General features: G+C 38.1%; 1 protein-coding gene across 4 annotated transcripts in view; it reads right to left on the bottom strand.

Annotated features, from left to right (window-relative positions):
- LOC149799581 (transmembrane protein 43-like) overlaps window positions 1–4,562 on the bottom strand; it is a 56,391-nt gene extending 51,829 nt beyond the window's left edge. For 2 of the 4 annotated variants that reach the window (XM_089958916.1, XM_089958920.1), the window contains exons 1-2: window positions 1,368–1,503; window positions 828–977 (exon numbers count right to left, since the gene is read on the bottom strand). In XM_089958916.1, coding sequence (XP_089815042.1) covers window positions 828–959 — 132 coding nt within the window. In that variant the 5' untranslated portion in view covers window positions 960–977; window positions 1,368–1,503. Of the gene's footprint in view, window positions 1–827; window positions 978–1,279; window positions 1,504–4,445 lie in introns of those variants that run through there. The other 2 variants (XM_089958919.1, XM_089958917.1) reach the window with 2 other exon arrangements.
- Window positions 4,563–15,490: the final 10,928 nt, after the last annotated feature.

The following is a 15,490-nucleotide window of genomic DNA, read 5'->3' on the forward strand; positions in this document are numbered from 1 at the left end:
TTCCTTTGTTCAGCCTATGTAAGGTGTGCTAATTGTGGCAAACAGCTAATGGTGCTTGTTAAATAATGACATGTCACATTAAATAAAATTTATTACCGGATACTCTCACAAGTCAGATCCAACTGCAAACTGAATAGACCCAGATCTGCCATCATATAATGCATTGGCAGATTTGGGTCTAGGCAGTTTGTTACCAGTAATAAGCAAAACAGCACACACTCTGATCTGCAAGTGCATCATGCAATGGCAGGAAAAGGTCTATGTTGTTTTGCAGTTGGGCTCAACTAATAAGTGACTATATATGGTATAATCTTTAGGTTTCAAAGATTGCCAGTGCTGTTCTAAAAGGTGTATATCAGTTTTAGAATTATAATTCCATTAAGAAAGGTTAAGGAGGAGTAGTAAACCAGGTATAAGTGAAAAAATAACAAACAAATGTCCCATATGTATGAAGCTGCTTGCTGTATTTTCTGTTTTCTCACTGCAATTGTCTGTGCAGAATTTCTTTGTGTTCATATTAGGAGATTTCCTAATTTGGGAATGTGTAAAAATGTCTCCTTGGGACATTTAACAGTGCTATATAGATATATAACACACCCAAGTTTATTTAGCAGTGCTATACAGATATATAACACATCCATGTTTATCTAGCAGTGCTATACAGATATATAACACACCCAAGATTACATAACAGTGCTATACAGATATATAACACTAGCCTCTTCACGGCACTCTTCCTTACAGTAACAATTTAAAGAAAATCACTTGTCAATAAGCATAAATGGCTACTGATCTAATATAAAGAACATTCATATAACAGAACTTACCTCATTTCTGGCGAGAAGGCCCAAACCCAATACCAGTAAAGCCAAGCCTACAAGCATACCCAAAAGGCAGCTGCCAATTTGCTGCAAACTCCCTGGATCTCTTGTGGAGGTTCCTGTTGTTGGGCTGTCCATAAATGACTTTACACGCAACTGTAAAACAATTTTAGAGTTTTCATATATTTTAGCTAAATAATTCTATATGGAAAATATATATATATATATATATATATATATATATATATATATATATATATATATATATATATATATATACACACATGTATGTGTGTGTGTGTCTATGTGTGTAAGGATCTTCTATGATCATGACTTGGTTTGGTTTGACACTTCGACCCAAAAACATAAATATCAGTGTAGACGTCTTACATTGTAATTTTTATGACTACGTTGTCTTGACTTATGAAATAGTTTTGTATGTGATGTTTTTAGAATACCTCGTACAGAACTAGTGTTTTATGTAGTGTAACTAAACCAACGACGTTAATTAAATCTGAACATGGTTGGATAGTCAAGTAGAATCACCGGTGACAGCTGGAGTTCTGCTTAGGTGGCAGTAGTACTAATATTAGTACCCTTACTCGTACCTCGTGGACCACAACCAAAACAAATCAAGTTGAGGCTACGATATCGTAGCCACGTCCCCTGTCAAATTTCTTAACTTAAGGCTATGGTGTGGCTTTTTGAACAAAATATTGTGTAATAATAAAAGATATTGATATATTTGTGAATTTGGTCTTTCCGGCTTGTGGTATTCTTGAAATTATGAGACATGTACACCTCATGTATGTAGCCAGTGAAATACGAATAGTCGGCTAGGAAACAGAGCTAGCCACTTACAGCTGTAGACACGTTGGTGCAAGGCATGTCGAATATCTTAAAAACTGCATGGATGAAAATTAATTTGAATAGCATCAAGTTATTAAGTACACAATGTTTTTCAAAATTATCACCCAGGGAAAAGACTTGTGATTGCACTATGAGCATCACGTGTTCTCAAAAATGACCTTCGGACATAAAAAAAAGGCATTTATAAATTTGGAGGTGGGGTGCATCTATTTTTTAATCTATAAATTTCCTCTGACTTGTCCTGTCAAGTGAATGATATTCTTATGTGTTGCTTTAATATACCTATCCAAAAATATGGACATTTTTTTTACCTAACTCATCTATTTTATTTTGCATTAATTTTTATATTAGGCAGGTGTATGCAACATTAAGATTGTGCATTAAACACGTTGCACCCTAGACCAGCAAGTTGTTCTCCGCCTTTTTTTTTTTTTTTTTTTTGACTGGCGGCGGAGACCAACGTTATTCTGCACGGATTATGGACGTTTCGCCCCATGGACGTTTCGGCCCAGGACATTTCGCCCCACTTCAATGGAAATATCGGACATGTATAGAAATTCACAAGCATTACACCAATATATGGCTTGCTGACGACGGGTAACTGGTTTTCTGCAATAAATGCACGAAGACATTGTTCGATCTATTGATTTACTTGATATTAAAACAACTAGTACCAAGAAAAGGAAAGACTGCAATTTATAGACGCACTGATACATTTCCATGCAAACACGTGCACGAGCTTCTATACCAAACAATGTCAGACAATGCACTTGAATAATCATAATTTTTATCCTAAAACTCAGATTTTGATATACTAAGATCAAACGTTGTTTATTTATATGTCATTGTTTTTGTTATTAGTGAACGCCATAACATCTGTGCTAAATTGTAATTTCTTTTTCATAAAAGCTTACACGACTTACTCAAAACCCTGGCTGCAGCTTAATTAACTACTCGTGCTGAGACGTCCGCGCTATGTCACCTCGGATGATCGGAACGCGCGCTGTTAATTAATAAATTTATTTAGACTAACCTTTGTATCCAGACGGTAAGTATAATCCCTCTTCTAATGATCCACAGCGTTAAACCTTTAGAACACACAATTTTTTTAGTATAAATCCGTCAGAACTGAACACCTGTGTATTCATCGGCTGTTGACCACAGATTTGAATTACCCACGCATGCGTGTAATGCAGCATCACCAAGAGGCAAGAGTAACGCGTGAAAACCGTCTAGCGAGGCATAGATCACTGGGAATTTACTGATGCTTGGGTGGGAACTGTGTCGTTACGGCAGATATTTGGGAGATAGACAGAGAGAGAGAGAGAGACGTCATGTCAGAAATGTGAGATAGAGTGAATGATAAATAAATTGTAAAAAGACCACAAACTGTATTCAGATGTGAAAATATGCTACACAATAATAATAATAATAATAATAATTTATTATTATTACTAGTGGTAGTATCTTCAATCATATTTAATAACATTTACAATGGTATAAATGGATTTTATGACATACATACATATCTTTATATTAATACTTTACATTACTTACAAGAAGAACATGATTATTATGATGGATATTATTAATAACATTTGCAATAGTATTAATGAATACATACATACTTACATACATACATAACATTACTTATAACATCATTAGTATGATGAACTTTATTAATAACATTTACAATGGTATTTATGAATACAAACATACATGCATACATACATATATACGTCTGTTAAATATTTTGTCTTACAGGCTTTTTGTTGTTCAGAAAGCCCTCCGTAAAGGTCATTGGTGTATGTCTTTTTCAACACACTGTCAATACCTGACTTGGTTAGGCAGAGCCCGCTGTAAGATATTTTGCCTTACATGCTTTTTGTTTATTCAGGAAACTGATTGTAAAGGTTTTTGATGCAATCAATGCCTGGTTTTGGTTTACGAAAGATTATAAGATATTTTGCCCCGCGGTTTTTGTTTTTTTTTTGTTCAGGAAGCCGTCCGAAAACACTGATGTACGTATTTTTCAACACACAGTCAATGGTTCGGTAGAGTGTGATGTGATGTGATTTTGATTTTTAACGTAGCTATAACACTTTTTCAGTCATATCGGTACGATGTCTGCAATGTGGCAGTTTATAGTGACGCCTAGCACTGGGGCATCATGCCGCAGACATGTAGCATGATGTCCCACCCAATCACATTATCCTGACACCAGGCCGACCAGTCCTAACACTAACCTCTTAATGCTGAACGCCAAGCGAGGCAGCTGTTAGTATCATTTTTAAGTCTCTGGTATGACTCGGCCGGGGATCGAACCCACGACCTCCCGCATCCGAGGCGGACGCTCTAACCACTAGGCCACCGGAGCGGTTGTTCGGCAGAGCACGCTGTAAGATATTTTGCCTTACAGGCGTTCTGATTGTTCAGGATGCTGTCCTAACAGTATAGAGTTTCCTGTTTAAAAAAAGAAAATATTTAAAAAAAAAAATTGTATTAAAACAACAACAGTTAACTCTATAAGTACCGTGGTTGTGGTTAAAAATCCACAGCCAGTGAAGTTGAGATAATCTGGTTTCTCACTGCAAGCGCTTTACTCGTGCAGCATTTGAGTAACCAAAATCAGAACTTTGAAACAGACGAAAATAAACCATCCTCTGGAAAAGTACAAGTCACATTACTCATATACGTGCTCAAAGTATATTTTGCAGCTACATGTGTCATTTTGGAGAATTTGATTACACATACCTTTAATAGCGTTTATTCACTTTATTTCGCGCCTTGTCCATCAAAAGTCCATTGATGATTATCGTATAAATTCCTCGAAAATTGCTTAACGGCAAATTCAGTGATAACGTACTTCGACATTTTTTAAGCACAGTCAAGCAAGCAGTGTGATCTCGTTTAAACCGGGTTTGTCGCGCTATGACGCAATAGGGAACGCACGTGCTGTTTTGGAAGCAGTTGTACTACAAACATAAACAGAGATGCGACAATGTTGTCATTTATAAACAAAGGCTGGGAAAACACTGGCAGGAAAAAACTTGGCACACAAGTGCAATAAACTGGAGGGAATTATGTAATTATGTATGGTAAGTCATGTCTTTTATGTTAATTCGTACATAATACCTATTTTTCCCATACAAATATGTGCTTTCGTGCACGTTAAAGACTAGAAACACTGCTGTCAATTCAGACTTATTTTGGTTAAATTTTAGATCGTGATAAATTATCATTTTGAAGAAATGCTATGTACAGACAAAGAATAAAACTTACTGTATGTTACTCCACTATCCCATTCATAGCTGGCACCGCTCCGGTGGCCTAGTGGTTAGAGCGTCGGAGGTGGAAGGTCGTGGGCTCGATCCCCGGCCGAGTCATACCAAAGACTTACAAAAATGGTATTAACAGTTGCCTCGTTTGGCGCTCAGAATTAACAGGTTAGTGTTAGGACTGGTCGGCCTGATGTTAGAATAATGTGACTGGGTGGGACATCGTGCTACATGTCTGCGCGATGATGCGTTTAGTGTTAGGACTGGTCGGTCTGGTGTCTGGGTGGGACATGATCCTACATGTCTATCCCAGTTCTAGACATCACTATAAACTGTCACACTGCAGACATCGTAGCGATATGACTGAAAAATTGTTAAAGCTACGTTAAAAATCCAAATCACACACACACACACACACACATTCATAGCTGAACATTATTGAAGATGAGCGCGACTTCTTGTTCACACGATCGCACCTTGATTGCCCCTGCATTAGTAATAGTTCAATCCAAAATCGACTTTCTTGACCAACCGCTCCGGTGGCCTAGTGGTTAGAGCGTCCGCCTTGGATGCGGGAGGTCGTGGGTTCGATCGCCCCCACCCATACCAAAGACTTAGAGCATTAAGAGGTTAGTGTGAGGACTGGTCGGCCTGGTGTCAGGATAATGTGACTGGGTGGGACATCATCCTACATGTCTGCGGCATGATGCCAAAGTGCTAGACATCACTATAACTGCCACACTGCAGACATCGTAGCGATATGACTGAATAATTGTTAAAGCTAAGCTATCTATCTATCTATCTATCTATCTATCTGAGAGAGAGAGAGAGAGAGAGATACAAAAACATGTGTGATTCAAAATGGTTTTGCATCGCAGTTTGTTGTTTTGTAATATTGGACGTAGTTCTCTCTCTCTCTCTCTCTCTCTCTCCTTTGTTTTTATTTGTATGAGAAGTATTTCTAACTATGGTTGGGAATAATAATGATATTAAACAGATATGCATAAATGGACGTAAATAATAAACTGGCACAGTATACAGATGACACATAGTTTCTATTTGATGAACACTCGGTAGAAACATGAGACATCTTCTCATCAATGTCGAGATTAAACTTGAATATCAACAAAACAAAAGTGATAAAATAGGGATATGAATGAATTATCAGGCATATATGTGTACAAATTATCAGGCATATATGTGTACAAATTATCAGGCATATATGTGTACAAATTCAGGACCTGATTGGGTTTCTAATATCCCTTTATTAATAACTGAATTATTCATTAATACAGAGGAGATTGTGTGGCAATTAATTTTGAAAACAAAATACAAGCTGTACATACAACTTTAAGGGCAATGGAGTCTAAAACAATTAACAACATATGAGAAAAGTATTGTTCAAAAATTAATGGCTTTATCTAAACTGACACATTTATTATTAAGAAGGCCAAATCCAATAGCAACGGTTATAAAAAGAATTGAAAATATGTATTATAAATTTTCGTAGAATAATTGTCCTGATAAAATAGGTGGAAAAACATTTGTTAATATAAGTTGAAAGAAGTTGAACAAGCGCATGAAACCTCTAGCATCTTTGATACTCTAAAGCTATATTGGCAAAAGCGTTTCCTGATTAATTATTCAGAATAGTAAAGATAAAAACTGATTTCTTTTTCAATCAATATGATTTTTTGTCGTATTATTCTTTTGTAAATAAATAATTTGCGAATAATGCAGTTGTCTAAGAATATTTAAAAGATCGTTTTAGAAAGATTGCTTTTGGCATGGGCAGAATTTATGACAGTCGAAAAAGATCATACACACGAGATTGTCTGGAAAAAATATAAGTATCACGCGTAATTATATGCCAATTTTATATCAGTCGTAGATGTCGAAGCGGCTAAAGTTTATATAGTATTTCTTTGATGAGCTTTATATTTATGATATGAAGAGTTTTGTGAGTTACATGATTTTTCACTTGAGATTACACAATATATGGTTTTGTAAGTGCAATCAGGCTATATTTATAACGATTTAATATGCAACACGAAAAAAAAATTATCTGTATCCTTTTCTTTCCGAAGAATATTGAAGCTCTACTAAGTATTCGACAAAGATGCATATACATATATATATATATATATATATATATATATATATATATATATATATATATATATATATATATATATAATAGTTTAATGAAGTTTTGTTATTAATTAAATTGAACATTTGAAACGATATAGATTGGTGTGGTGGAATAAGGTATTTTCTATTCTGCATAATATTACTTTGGATACAAAATTATGGTGGCTTCAGTTTAAAATTAATCAGAAAATAATGCGAACAAAGAGTTTCTTATTAAAAATTGGTTTTGTAGCTGATAAAGAGTGTTCTTTCTGTAACAGTGAGGAAGAAATTACTAAGGGAGTTATTTTGCATCTATATTGTTGTAAAACAATTTAGGGGTAGGTTTTAAGATTTTTGAAGAACCGAATTGCAGTAGATTTCGAGATTTCCGCAAATCTCAAATCTAATTTTGTTTGGAGATATAACGAATATTGCCAGTCAAGTTTTGTAAATTTAGTATTGTTACTAGTGAAATGTATTATATTTATAAAAATTCGAAACAAAGAATCAAGTCTGCGAGGGGTCTACTTTGATTTGATATTTTATTTTAAATCAAAACTAATAAGTCTAATTTGGGAAATCCAAAATGATAACAGTTATTTACTCCATAGAAATTGTGAAAACACATTTTATAGGGAAATAAAGCAATCATCATGAAAGTGAAGCAGGTGGTCTTTGTGAAAAGTATCAAATGGTTTTGTTAACATAATAACGGAATGAGATCTTGACTCTCTCCCTCTCTCTCTCTCTCTCTCTCTCTCTCTCTCCCCCCCCCCCCCCCCCCCGAAGTCTCCAGACGTATAGGAGTGAAATAGATAAAGCAAATACACTCTTATTTACTAATTCCAAGACTTTCATTTAGTGTAAATTACATTCGTCCTTGTTATGCATATATTTTGAGCACTTTTTTGTAAACGGTGAATACGAGAATCATGCCACCGTAATATGTCAGGGGCAATACATATAAAACATACATAATTGTTTTAGTTTTCTTTATTTTAATAAAACAAAACGAGTACAAATTTGTAAAAGTACAGTTGTTAAAAGGTTTGAAGAAGGTTTCCTCGAAGATTTATGAGTGAATGGAGATAATTAGAGTTATATTAAAATCTTCCTCTTAGATCAACGCAAACAAAATTGGTTATTTGCTTAATATAAAAAATTGTCCATAGAAATTATTTTATTTTTTAAATTTAAAAAGCACACTGTTGTTCTTTCATATACCAGATGGTCTTCACAAGTGTTAACTGACTGAAATTATGTGTTCATTTCATGGGTAAAAAAACTTTATTTTCAAAACGTACATATACAATTACTCATTGTCAATGTATTTTTCAAAATTTAGAAGAAAAAAATGTTATTTTCCTTCAATTATAGTCCTTTTTACAACAATGCTATATGCTTTTTGGAATGGGACGGTGGTGATGATAAATGATAGCAAGTTAAATAAAGTTTATGTTTTGATTGAGGAATGTGGAGAAAAAAATTCTATCAGCTGGTCCAACAATAAAAAAGGAAAACAAACAAGTATGAAAGTAGCATGTTCCTATGTTGTGTGTGTGTGTGATTTGGATTAAACGTAGCTTTAACAATTTTTCAGTCATATCGCTACTATGGCTACATTGTGACAGTTTATAGTGATGTCCAGAACTGGGACAGACATGTAGGATCATGTCCCACCCAGTCACATTATCTCGACACCAGGCCGACCAGTCCTAACATTAAACTCTTAGTGCAGAGCGCCTAGTGAGGCAACTGCTAGTACCATTTTTATCAGTGTTTGGTATGACTCGGCCGGGGTCCGAACCCGCGAACTCCCGCATCCGAGGCTGGCGCTCTAACCCCTAGTCCACCGGAGCGGTCTCCTATGTTTTGTTTAAAGTTGGCAATTAGTTTTTATTTTGAACATGTTATCTCGAATTGAAAAGCATTTTTAAAACAGTATGGAGCGGAGATGGGTGAAAAGAAGGGGGTCTTAAAAAGTTGCTCTTCTTTGCTAAACGTTTTGTAAATTGAGCACATACACTAAATAAAATAATGATAGACATAGATCCTTAAATTTTTGTCAGTGAGCCAGCATTAGATTGAATACTGGTCTACAAAAAAGAAGGATTGAAATTTCCGTACTAAATGGTTAAGATGTTATAGACCTATATGAAGTGCTGCTCACCTGCAAATGCTGAAGGTAATTCATAATACTGTTTATAAAATAAAGAATGAGAAACATTCTTCACCTAAGAACAGTCTGACATAATGAGCTTCAGTTAATTGATAACTTCTGATTACAACATTTATAACGAATTAAAATTATAAAATGGAGGTATGAATATAACTTAGTGTTACGACACATATTTTTCTATCACAATTTATCATTCTGTGTATAAAATCAACAAACTGCATGTAATAAACTTTCTTAACTAAATATCCCTGGGGTGAATCTATATTTGAAAACCAAAAGGTATGAGAAGAAAAAAAATGGATAAGTGGGACTTGCATAACATAATGAATGGTTTGTCCACTTGCACAAACTTATCATGGCATGCATATATAGAATGACAAATAACAGTACTTTTGCTGGGTACTATTGGGCATGACTGAATTTAATACAACTCATGATGATTTCAAAGTACTGATTGGTCATAGTGAGGTTTCTTTCAAGTATAAATATTAAATAAAGGCTAATGTGTTCTTATATATGAAAATAATAGGCGATAAGTACTCTTTATTTAAATTCAATTAGGCATGAATCCGTTGAAAACAGGTGAGTAGTAAATGGGGGCACCCTAGCGTCAAGGGGAATTAGCATTACAAGACCCCTTGGGCAACTCTAGCGTCAAGGGAAAATTAACATGGAGAAAAATCGTGGGTCAGATTAGCGTCAAGGGAAATTAACATGGAGAAAAATCGTGGGTCACTCTAGCGACAAGGGGAATTTAACATGGAACTATAGTGTGGGTCTGTCTAGCGACAAGGGGAAATTAACATGGGAATAGAGTTTGGGTTTGTCTAGGGACATGGGGAATTGAATATGGGATTTTTTTTTAAAATTTAAATTTAAATTTAAATTTAAAAAAAGGGGTAGGCAATGGAAAGGCTATCTCTTTTCGAGAAATATGGCTGGCCCTGAAAAGGGCCTTTGGGTTTATGTTAATATTAATATTAACATAGATGGCATCTGTCACATCTTCTTCTTCTTCTTCTTAAACTCCTTCTAACTGCCGGTCCATACACAAGTACCCTCTTGAGACATCCTTGTCTTTCTATGTAAACTCTCCTCATCCATTGACTAGTATCTGTCCTATCAACAACAGTCCACTTGGACCTGACATACATGAGCATGTCCGTCCTAAACATCATGGAAGACACAAGGGTGGATGACTCAACTGTGGTCCACATCTTGAAGCGACGAGAATAGGTGAATCAATGCAGTGAACTGCGCTTATTTATAGGTACAGGAAGGATTGAAACGGATTGAATTCATTCACCAATCCGAACACGCGTTACAAAATTCAGTCACCTCGTATCCAATCCGAAGAGAGCAGTCTGTGACGTCACGTAGTCTATATAGATTCGTTAGCGCTTGTGTGCAGTCAATCTATGCGACAGTGATTCAACATGACGGAAACTCAGAAAACGATCCATTGGGGTGCACCAGCAGGGTAGACTGCCCAAGGGAACCCGGACTTACTTTCAGAAGAGGTACATTGGGATTTTGTGGATTTTCTTACCTCGCAAGAATTTGTTCCGGAACCTTCGTTACCTTCTTCATTACCGCAAGTGGAGAATTTTAGACAGAGACAGAAAGAAGAATTGGAGAAATTTATGCAACGACAAAAGGAAGCGGAACAAGCTTTTCTCCTACAGCAACAGCAACAGCAACAAGAAGAGGTAAGAAAAAAACAACAGCAACAACAGCAAGAAGAAGTAGCAGCAAAGAAACAAGAGGGTGAAAATCAAACGGCTACGGTACTGTTGGACATTTTAGCGGAGTTAAGAAGTCTGAAACAAATGTATCAGACTTCTTTATCACGACCGAAGAGAATACGACCTTCCCGAGCTAAACACGCCAACCCTGTGACTAAGCCTATCGTACCACCCTTAGTGATTTCAACCCAATCATCAGAAGTAGGCCTTGGCCGTGGCAAAGGCTTAAGGCAGTTAAAGTTGATTGGTTAAACTCACCCCTACACCAAAATAAAAAGGCCCTTTTCAGGGCCACCCACATTTCTCGAAAAGAAATACAATTTCAATTTGCCAATAACTCAGAAATAAACCCCACCCATTTTACCCTTATAGTGCGTGTCTGTGTATGAGTGCGTGAGTGTAGCTTCTTATTTTAAAATCAAAACTCAAAGACACTTACCTTATATCATTCATGTATTCTTTTATCCATTTTTTACAATCCAATTCACAGCACAACACTTTAATTAAAAGTTCATTGACTTCTTCTTTCTCCTTGTTTAGTCTCTCTGTTTTTTTGAATTTCTTCACCGTTTTTTCCTCATTTTCTTCCCTTCTTCTTTTCTTCTCCTGTTTCTTTGCTTCTTTTAAATAGAATTGTCTTCTTTCTTCATCTGAAGAATCCCTCTCTTCTTTCGAAGAATCCCTCTCTTCTTCCGAAGAATCCCTCTCTTCTTCTGAAGAATCCTTTTCTTCTGACTCCTCTTGTTTCTTTTTTGGGCAATCTGGAGACCAATGTCCTTTTTCTTTACAATTATAACAGGTATCTTGACTTTTGTCTTTTTTAGCCCCTGTTTTTTTTTCTTTTTTGACGGTCTGGACACTCTGAAGACCAATGCCCTTTCTTCTGACAGATATAGCAAGTATCCTGACTCTTATCTCGAAAGGAAGGAGAGTAGTCTGTCGGCTGGTCTGAAGAGAATTTTCTAATGACCCCTCGCAAAGCTCTGACGAAACGTTCGATTTGGCTAGTCTCTTCCATTGTTCTCCTCGGTTTGAGAGTGAAATGAATAGTGAAAGGACAAGACACACCCTTTTTATATACGCTGGTTTGCCATGACTATAAATTAGTCTATGGTGTTTGAACTTGAGTCATTTGACGTTTTGCACTCAAGATGAAACGATCCTATTCATTCGAGAAGAAAGAAGAAAAAGAAAGTAAGAGGCAGAAACGTGATCTATCGCCTCTTACCAGGGCTGAAATCTTGGCACAAATTCATGCCAGTGATTTTGAAGAGGACATGAGTGAACCAGAATCCGAACCCTCTAAACCAAGTTCACCACCCTTAGTCAACCCTGAAAAGTACTATTCCATTCGAGAGACGGAAAAGCGCTCCTCTAGAAAATTTAGAACCACGGCTTACACCTACACGGTGAAGTTTAAAGATTTCAAGGCCGACGTACCATTGGAGAAAGCAGAAGGGTTTATCACCGAGATGTGGGATTCTTTGCTCACCGCACTCAAGCGACAATGTCAACCCAAAGAAGACGATCGCTTGACACTATCCATAGATCACGACGGTTTGAAATCCCCTGTTTGGATCGAGTTTAGCAGACCCGCAGAACTAACCCCTTCCAAAATCATGGACAAGATTCAACACGTACAACAATCTAATGACCAGTTTGACATCACCGATGGTAAAGCCACACTGAAAATGGCCCACGTCTCTCTTCCTCAAGGGACAGGACGCAAAAAGATGTTATTGGTGGACAACCTTCGCAACACGAAAACAAGTCTCGTCCGAATTCACAACCCTCAAGACCAGATGTGTTTAGCCCGTGCCATCGTGGTGGGACGAACCTATGCCAACAAGAACGACACGGTAGAATGGAAAAAGAACCTGGAAAACTATTCAACAATCCGATCGAGCCAAACAACGAAATGAAGCAGAACTCCTGTTACAACAAGCCGGACTGTCCAAAGACACACCCTGTGGCATTCCTGAGATGCAAAAATTGCAAGATGCCCTAGCTCCACGCTACACCTTGAAAGTGCACCCTCAAGAAATGCGTGGAACTCTGTTGTTTCGAGGCCAAGATTTTAAGGATGGAAAATACATTCATGTCTATTATCACGATGAACATTTCGATACCATTACCAGTATCACTGGATTCCTGGGATACAGTTATTATTGTGAGAAATGTGATTATGGTTATAACAATCGAGAGCAACACAAGTCTTGTGGATGGAAATGTCCAGGATGTTTGGCCTCTCCACCCTGTCTGAGCGAAGAACCAGTGCCTTGTTCAACTTGTCTGCGCACGTTTGTCAGCCCTACCTGTTACCAGCAACATTTGAAAACACAAGGTTCACAGAAGAAATGTGCTTGTCAACTCCTGAGATTGTGCCCTACGTGTGGACAAGGCATACGTACCAATAGTACCAAGGCACACGTATGTCGAGGAAAGAAAAAATATCACATTTGTCACCACATCGTGGACTTGGAACACGAATGTTACGTGCAAAAATACCAACCCCCACCAGAGGAAGAGGACGGTCACAAGAAGAAAGGCAATTTCATCTTTTTCGATTTCGAATGCATGCAAGAGACCGGCATTCACATTCCTAATTTCTGCGTGGCTCATCGAGCGTGCGAGAAGTGCATTCAAGAACCTATCTTCAGTCATTGCCCTCACTGCAGCAAGATTCCTGGAGGACGTGAAAAAATCTTTCGAGGACCAAACACGTTAGCCGATTTTGCCCAATGGGTCTTAGACCCCATCGACAAGACATGGAGCAAAGAGGACATCGAACGTTACGGAGATTGTCATCGTCATGCCACGGTGATGGCTCACAATTTTTCCGGATACGATGGACAGTTTCTTCTCAGATACTATACGGAACAAGGCACCGAACGTCCTAAAGTCACTTTGAACGGAGCCAAAATCATTTTCATGCTTGTGGGACAAGTGCAGTTTAAAGATTCGATGTGTTACTTGGCCATGCCTTTGAGTCGAATGCCTAAAACGTTTGGAATGACAGAAATGGCTAAAGGGTACTTTCCACACTTTTTCAATACGGAAGCCAATCAACATGCCGTTCTACCCCATTTACCTGAGGCTCACTATTACGACCCCGACAACATGCGTACCGAACAACGAGAAGCTTTCTACGCTTGGTACCAGGCTCATGCCTCTGACCCCTTCGACTTTCAGGAAGAAATGTTAAAGTATTGTCGTTCCGACGTGGACATTTTACGACGTTGCTGTGGAAAATTTCGAGAACTGTTCATGGAACACGGAGGGGTCGATCCTTTGAAAGAAGCTTGCACCATTGCCAAAGCGTGTTCCTTAGTGTACCGCCAACGATTCATGCCTGAAAAGACCGTGGCTGTCATCAGTCCTCAAACGACCCACTATGTCAAGCGTCAATACTCGGTCAAAGCCCTACGTTGGTTACATTACTTGTGCGACAAGGAAGACAAATGGATTCAGCATGCCCGCAACGGAGGAGGCGAAAAGACCATCGGAACGTATTCGGTAGATGGCTGGGACTTAGAAAACCCCAAGATCGTGTACGAGTTTAACGGTTGCTTATTTCACGGATGTCCCATCTGTTACCCTGACCGTGACACTAAAAATCAGTTTTTGCAACGAACCATGGAAGACTTGTACCAGGACACTTGTCAGCGACGCCTAAAGTTAGAACAGCAAGGATACCAAGTGGTGGAAATGTGGGAACACGAGTACGATCACCGTTTGAAAACCGATCCCGAGTTTAAACGCCTCGTGGAAAGTTACCAGTTCATGGACCCGCTGAACCCGAGGGATAGTTTGTACGGAGGAAGGACCAATGCCACCTGTTTGCTGTACCAAGCCGACGAAGAGAAAGGAGAAGAAATCAAATACTTGGACGTGTGTTCGCTGTATCCCTACGTGTGCAAATATTGTCGCTTTCCTGTAGGGCACCCGCAATTGTTCACGGAACACATCGACCTGAAAAACATTCGACAATACGAAGGCTTGATCAAGTGTAAAGTTTTGCCTCCCACGAACCTATACCATCCCGTCTTACCTCACCATTGTCAAGGCAAACTGATGTTTCCCTTGTGCCGTACTTGTGCCGAAACGTGCAACCAGGACCAACCTTGCCATCACAGCCAGGAAGAACGTGCCTTGACGGGAACCTGGGTCAGCGTAGAATTGTTCAAAGCTCTGGACATGGGATACCAACTGTTAGAAGTGTACGAAATTTGCCACTTTCCCAAGACACAACAGTACCACAAGGGTGACCCTACTCAGAAAGGCATTTTCGCCGACTACGTGGATGCCTTTTTGAAACTGAAGCAAGAAGCCAGCGGCTATCCTTCCTGGTGTCACACTCCCGAAGACCAAATACAATTCAAAGAGAAATACTACGCACAAGAAGGCATCTCTTTAGACCACATCGAAAAAAACGAAGGCAGGCGATCGTTTGCCAAAGTGATG

Source organism: Sinohyriopsis cumingii, chromosome 5, assembly GCF_028554795.1.
Source record: "Sinohyriopsis cumingii isolate HCF-2022 chromosome 5, ASM2855479v2, whole genome shotgun sequence".
Classification (NCBI taxonomy): domain Eukaryota; kingdom Metazoa; phylum Mollusca; class Bivalvia; order Unionida; family Unionidae; genus Sinohyriopsis; species Sinohyriopsis cumingii.